At 34.8% G+C, this 8,128-nt stretch overlaps 1 protein-coding gene across 1 annotated transcript in view; it reads right to left on the bottom strand.

The window, feature by feature from the left end:
* The window catches only part of LOC107552348 (catenin alpha-2-like), a 132,526-nt gene that overhangs the window by 111,639 nt on the left and 12,759 nt on the right, over positions 1-8,128 (bottom strand). The window contains exon 2 of the mRNA XM_016234213.1: positions 1,113-1,219. Within this exon, the coding sequence (XP_016089699.1) occupies positions 1,113-1,214 (102 nt within the window). The 5' untranslated portion in view covers positions 1,215-1,219. The remainder of the gene's footprint in view (positions 1-1,112; positions 1,220-8,128) is intronic.

Consider the following 8,128-nt stretch of genomic DNA (forward strand, 5'->3'; position numbering starts at 1 on the left):
TATATATATATATATATATATATATATATATATATATATAAGCATAAGACTTAAGACATAGACATAAGATACATTTTTGGTATGATTAATTTTGAAAACATCTATGTATGCAGCGTAATATTTTAATAAAAAACAATAATACTTTTATTCAGAACTGTTTGATTAAGAGAAAGTTAAAAAAACAGCATTTACTTGAAACAATGTTTCAATGTAAAAGCCTATACAGTAATTTCACTGCTGAATAAAAGTATTTCTTTGATAAATAATTATAAATTCTTACAGACCCCAAACTTTGATGGTTGCCCTTCTTAGTACATGGCAGACATACAACCAGTAAAACATTGGACACACTTGACTGAATGTATGTTTATCTTGATATATCTCAGGACTAAAGAAAGCAGGTTCTAAATTAAGATTTGTTCTTAATTTTGGTCACTACATAATTCCCAGTTGTGTTATGATGACTATTATTCTAACATGTGGAAAAATAGCAAAAACAAAGACTAAGTAGGTGCGTCCAAACTTTTGACTGATGGTATAGAAGTCTAAAAAGTTTGCTTGTTTGTTCATTTGCAAACTTTGCTCAGTATTTTAAGCCCAACAAATATACCCTAGGCACAAGAGAACAAAGAAAAAAAGTCTAAAATGTGATTCCTGCCGTGAGCTGTGGAGTTCTGGAGACAATGTACAATGTAACATCCAGCATCTGAGTATAACCTATATTCAGACAAATTCTGATAAGGTCTTCAAACTCTTTTCTACATTGACCAACTTCAAAATCCTAGAAAGCTTTACCAGTTGAAGCAAACATGCCATTAATGGCATTATGATAATCACGGATATATTGATTTTGATTGCTCAAGACTCAATTTGTGAAGTTCAACAGGAGATTTTGACAACAACTAGTTAGTCAACAACTACAGGTGACAAGTTAACTAGTTAGACCGGTATTTTGAATCTGCTTGATACTTTTGCTTGACAGTTTGAGATGTTGCCAATTCCTTAGACAAAAATTATCAACGAAACCCAGTTTTAATATGGTCTGTACATTCAGCAACTGGACCTGCAAAGAAGAAACCGCAAGCAGTGTAAATCTAATGAGAAGACATTACCTGTGTGACCAACGGCTCCAGCAACCTCTCCACAGTCAGTGTGCGAATCTCAAGACTTTTGGGGTCCCATTTTAGCAGTATTGGGGACGTAGCACTCGTCATGTTTACTGTGGAAAGAAAGTAAGGGGAATTAATATTTGAAAGGATGAAAGAGATGTTAAAAACAAAGAATGACAGTTTAATAGGATGATAAAAGGAAAAAGGTGCAGACATCACAGTTATCAGTTTCATGCTTCACGACTTTCTTAACAAAATCAAAGGCCTGCCGCACATCTATTATTAAAGCCAGAAAAGCTTCTTCATTGAAAAGTCTTTAAATGTTGCATAACAATCTCACTAAAATGCTAAAATTGTGACTATAAAATATTGAGACACCGCATTACATTAAAAGCGAATTACTTCAGAATGAGTCTTAATGTGGGATCCAGACATTGTTGTGCAAGTCAGACTGTATTATCTCACTTTTAATGAGGAAAAACAAACACAGAGACTAGAGGGATCATAATATATTACCCAGAAAGTGATATACATTTCTCAGATATTAATTATGAACCTAAAACAGTCGTAAAGTTCTCAGACATTACAAACTTTTAAATTAATTTGGTATCGGAGTTCCTATATATCACATACCTTTGATAAAATAGTTGAAGATTTACAGTATTCATTTACTGAATTTATTTATCTATCTATCTATCTATCTATCTATCTATCTATCTAATACCTTAAAAAGTCTGTTTTCTTTTTTTAATATACATTTATTCATCATTAAATTTTAAATTAATTTGGTATCGGAGTTCCTATATATCACATACCTTTGATAAAATAGTTGAAGATTTACAGTATTCATTTACTGAATTTATTTATCTATCTATCTATCTATCTATCTATCTATCTATCTATCTATCTATCTAATACCTTAAAAAGTCTGTTTTCTTTTTTTAATATACATTTATTCATCAGGGGTGCATTAAATTGATCATAAGTGACAGTAAAGACATTTATAATGTTACAAATACAAACATATTTGATTTAATAAAACATCAGCATATTAGAATGACTTCTGAAGGATCATGTGACTCGCCATAATATTAATAGATAGCTCTTACTTTTTCCTTGAAAATGCACGCTTCAAACAGAACAGTCAATGAAGACGAAGAAGAGAATGATGTGTAGCTCCCGGCACCGATTTATACTGTAGTCGCACCGGTAGTGACGTCATGGCTGTCGCCGGCCAACGAGTTGGTGTTTTTTCAATGTATGCTTCAGACACGGGTCACGACGAGGCGTTCCCCATAGCGACCCCTAGAGGACGCAGTTCGAAGTTCCCATGAAAGGGAACACTGGAGTAATGTCCGCTGAAAATTCAGTTTTGCCATCACAGGAATAAATTATATTTTAAAGTATTTTAAAATAGAAAATAGTTCATTTAAATTGTAATCATATCTCACAAAATTACAGATTTTACTGTATTTTTAATCAAATATATGTAGCCTAGATGAGTATGATACTGTTCAAAACATAACAAATGCATTATTATTTATTTATTTATTTACTTACTTTTATTTTATTTTATATTATTTTATTTTTAATTTTTGACCCCAAATTTTGAATGGTAGCACACTCTTTGTAAGTATAGAATAGGATTATGTGTGTAGCACATGCTCAAATTTTGATAACCTGTTGTAAAATATCTGTAGCCCACCAAATTTGCACTTTCTAAACGATGGAAAATGTTTCAGTACAGAATAGGGTAAGTACATAAGAGACAGCTAAAGTGCTGTTTACATATACTTACAGTAAGACATAGTTTACACATTTATATCTTGCCAAGAAGGGCATTTTGAGATGCTGCCATAAGTGTGAGCTTGTGCATGAAGTCATGATGATTTCTTTAAGTGTCATATAAGGTCAAAAGCCACCTTGCTAGAATCAGCTACTGAAAAAAAAAAAAAAAAGATTTTGGAGAACTCAAAAACTAGAAAACCTCTACTCATGATGCCTTAGGTCAGTGGTCGGCAACAGGCGGCCCCCAAAACTGGCCCGCCAGCAATAATATCTGGCCCGCGCCCGCAGCCAGATTATTTTGATAGTGGCTGGTTCTGAAATAGATCTGTCATGACAGCAACCGTTACTCTCAATCAGAGTATGTGAGCGGAGCGCGGAGTGGAGCGATGTGATTTTGAATGGAGCTTTTCACTCGCTCCAAGAGCGCTCCACCACCGCTCCATCACGAATACAATTCATGCCAACAGCCCGTAATATAACTGCACATTTAGCTAGAATTCACATGTTAAACATATTTAGCTAGCTTGATAGGGAAGGATCACTTAAATCAGAAAGAATGTGAAGCTATATGATGACGGCAATGGACATAAGCGGAAAGTTATAGTTATCAAGGAATTAGTTTGTTCCTTCTAGATACTGAATATTTTCAGCTGAAAGCATGATTTAAACAAGTACTACAACACTTATTCACACGCAATCGCTCTCTCAATAATGCATTCAAACAAATGTAATCTTACAGTGCTACTTCATCTGTATCCGATTTCAAATGAGCAGCAATCTGTAAGAAATGTATCGATCCTTAGGTAAAATAACTGACAAAAACGTAGTTATTTTCATCAAAACAAAATGTCATTTTCAACAAAATTTGCACTGCAAAAAGCAGCGATTACACCTTTTAATGCTGACAACCATGTTATTAGCTTGTCATGTGGTAGGAAAAAAGGTTTGCACACTAGTGTTCCAATAAGCCTCTTTGAAACTCTCCTGTTATTTTATTTATTTATTTATTTTAATATAGGTTATGAAGAGAACTGTGATATTTCAAACATACTGAAATACTTTGCGGAGCGGTGTTTCTGAGATCAGTGAGCACAGAGTGGACCGGGAGCGGGAAACGGTGAACCCGGAGCGGAGTGATTATTAAATGCTCGGAGCGCGGAGGGGAAATTGTTGATGCTCCACTCCGCTCACGTACTCTGCTGGACACCACCACAAAAATGTGGCTTTTTGTTAATGACTGTCCTCCAACAGGATTTAACACAGAGTAACAGCTCACTACCAGTTACAAAAGACACTGTAACAGTCTGTCACAGGCAAATCTAGTTGCATTTTTCATCAATTAATTTCTTAAATTATCCTTTGACTATGTTCTGGCCCGCCATCTAGTGGCGACATTTTTTTTTGGCCCGATGCCAAACTTACTTGCCAACCCCTGCCTTAGGTTAGTGATTATTAACTTTAATTTAGTAGTGGGGATCCTTTAACGTAGGCATTTTCAATCATATTGTCATTCACTGGAGCACTGGCCCAGATTCCCTCCTGCATCTTCAGATCCCGCATCCAGATACTCATTACAAAAAACATATGCATGAGTGAAGCCCAGCTCCAGGCCCTTCGAACACCAGTAATGTAAGCAGGTGGTTCCTGATTAAGGTAGACATCTGAGGTACACAATCAGGCCTGCATAGCAGGAGGGAGGAAAGTTTACCTGACTGAGTGGAAACTTAAAAGTAAAAAGCCTTCAAGCTGTGAGCGAATGTGGGTGAGTGTGCGATTTCACTCAGAAACAACTTTTACAGAGGTGTTTTTTTAGAGTGTTCCATTTTGCCTCTGTAACATAATTGTTCAGAAATACTTGATGTTACCTTCATAAATCGGTGTGTTTGAACAAATCTATAGAGTGAATGACTCATTCAATAGAAATTATAGAAGCTATGCAATAATAATTAAAGGTGCACACATTTTTTTTATGTAATTATTTCTGTTTTTCAAAAAGAAATCTGAAAATACTGTAAACCCTTTTACAAAATAAAAGTTTTACAAAAATTAAAACTGGGCAATTGTTCATTTTAAGTAATCTAATTATTTAGAAATTCTAGTGATGCTAAATTAATAGTTCTCATTCACTTCCCCCCCCCCTGTTTTAAATTTAAGATAACAGTGTTTGAGTGCCGATAATGCTTTTGTCTTTTTTTATTTCTATTTAGCTTTAATATATATTTCAGAATTAGATTTTTTTTCAGTTCTGGAGTCAGTTCACGTGGCACAATGAGAACTCTATGCTACTGTGATAAATCAAGATGTGAAATTACACACAAAAAGACAATCTTACATAATCTGTAAGGTACTTTAAAATAACAAGTCATACTGTATTCAAGTTTTTTCCCCTCTTCATAAAGATTTAACAAAGTGTTTGACAATGCTCCAGAATAGCAACACATGATGTTGAACAGATTAAAAAGTATTATTTTCTAAAAAAAAACTGGCAACAAGAAAGTTGACTTGAACTTTTTTCATTACATAAAATGTGTTTTTCCATCTCATTGACACACACTGGAGCAGTCTGGTGTGAGAAGAATAAGCATGAGATCAAACCATGCTGCTGTTTCCTCCAGTCAGAGTTCCTCACTTGTCAGTGTGCTACACACACAAAAAAGGCATCACCATTCTTGTGTGCTCAAACTGTCTTGCATTTCCTCTTTTCTGATGTAGCTGTCAGTGAATCCTCAAGAGAGGTTCCAGACAGTCTCAGTCGCCATGTCAAACACTCCCTAAAGCACAGTGTCAAACACACACTCCAGAGTCCTGCACAACAGACTTAACAGCTATTAAACCACACCTTTGAGACCTCTCCTGCTCAGTATGTCAATTTTACTCCTTACAAATTTGTGTAACCATTTACACTTCAACGCTTAAAAATAAAGTGGGTCAGTGGGTCTGCAGCACCTTAAGTTCAACAAAAACCTCCTTCTTATCAAGAACCATATTCTCTGCACTAGGGTTCTTGAACTGGCTATACGATTCCTTGGAGATTAAGAAAAAAGCAATTTATGTTGTACATTATAGGCCTTGGATCGCCATTCTTGGTTTCTGAGTCTTTAAAGAAGATTGACAAAAAATAATAAAAAATAAAAAAATGGACAGCAGGAAAGAAAACTATGCTAAATGGAAAAAAAAATATTAAACTAAGCAGTAAGCACATACATAGTTAGGACATCAAAATAAAAAAGGAGAACAAAACACTTCCCATATTTTGGTTGCACACTATTGACAAAAAAACAAAGAAAAAAGCATCTTAAATATGCAAGTTACATGATATCCTAAACAGTATTTAAAACATTAAAAAATATTAACAGTCCATAAGTTCAAATCTATTAACATATTCACTGACATAAAAATTATATTACTAATTTATTACTAAGTTATGTTTAATAGTATTACTAATATCGCTCTTTAAAAGCAAGATATTTAAAGTGTTCCAGTGTTCCTAAAGTATATGCAATAGTTCCCACTATAGCACAATCAAATATATTATACATTGTTCCAATTTAGCAGACTTCAAGTATGCCAAAAGTACAATTGCATGCATGGTATTTTTATTAAGTACATAAATATGTAAATGTATACTTAGCATGAAATAAATGTATTTAAAATACATTTTAGTACTTAGTATTTTTCACTAGGGAATGCATGAAGATTTTTTAAAAATGCTGAAAAAAAATTTCTTAAAGTTGGTCAAATTTCTACTTCCAGTAAAATGCTATTTTTGCTGACTGGTAATGTGGTCATCTGATGTCCAATACAAAATAACAGTCCTGCAACAAAACCAGTTGATAAACACTAGATTTTCACAGTGAGCCGACCTGTATATCACATAGCCACCTCCAGTAAAGTGCGCCGGAAGCAAGCTGCACAAGATCTATTTCATTTCCATTATCACAGAATAATGCTTCAATTATCCCACGGAAATGGGAAGAGGAATAATTACGCTATTTGTGGTTGCCAGGATGATAATAACAGCAGTCATAACGAGGAGCGCAAAATGGCAAAAACAAGAGACTCACGAATGCATTTTCTACACACTGGAATCACGATGGGTCAGAAGGCTGATTGGTTCAGACCCATTAGCTTTCATGTGCAGAAGCAGTCATGTTAACCAAGAAACTTCCACAAAGACAAGGCAAGGCTTTAAAGTTGATGTGACAACACATGCTTTTGTGTTGCCAATTAATTTATTTCTGTTCGGTTTAATTTATTACAAAACATGGCAATTGAATTGCTTTTATTACAACATCAAAATTTGCTGTGAAAAGCCTCCAAATGAAGATACAGTAATTCAAAGACATGATATTGTGACAGAGGAGCAAAGCATTAAGTAGACAGACATTACAAAAAAAGCCAATAAATTGGTTGTTGTATTTCATATCATCAAACATAAGCCATTTATCATAGCTGAGTTCACAGCAATCCATTTAGTCAATCTGGTTTAGATAGGAAAATATCCCTTTTATGCAATTTACATATGGGTCAGAGGGGATGATTAATCGCATTTTACCACATTCTTTTTTTTTAATTTAATCACACTAGATTAACAAATCAAACTGGCAGCCCACATATAAACAGCAATAAACGTCTGGGCTGCAAACCTGCGATGCTGTGTGACACTCAAACAGTAGAGAGGATTAAAAACAGCTCAATCAGGCCAGACTCATCGTGACCCCATCACACACACACACACACACACACATGTCTTTAAGCACAGCAGACTAAAGCCAGCACAGCCATTTTTGACCTCTTTTGTCCACTCCAACTCCTCACGCTGACCTCAATATGCCGGTGCTACTATCTTTTAAAAAGTGTGTTTATGTGAGACTGAGAAAGAGAGACAGAGCAGACATAAAAGATATGAAAATGAAAGGAAAACGACATCACCAACTTTGTGTGTTTGAGCATTTGAGAGAATACATGAGGACACAAGTTCACTGGAAATATCAAAGGGCGGCTGATTCTGTTTTGCATATTCATGCCTCGCATCCTAAATTTAAACCCTGAGCCTAAACTTCTTTGCAGCCCATTTCCAAAGATCCTGCCCTGAAGCGGTCAAGATTAAGGCTTAGATTATAGCATGCTAAATATTAGACAAGCAAATCATTCAATGCCCACAAACACTCATCCTTCCAGTGTGCCTGCCATTAAAACCCTTAAAAATCTTCTGTTTTTCTAATAAAAAT

The sequence above is a fragment of the Sinocyclocheilus grahami genome, unplaced genomic scaffold (genome assembly GCF_001515645.1).
Source record: "Sinocyclocheilus grahami isolate Dianchi unplaced genomic scaffold, SAMN03320097.WGS_v1.1 scaffold17.1, whole genome shotgun sequence".
Taxonomy (NCBI): Eukaryota; Metazoa; Chordata; class Actinopteri; order Cypriniformes; family Cyprinidae; genus Sinocyclocheilus; species Sinocyclocheilus grahami.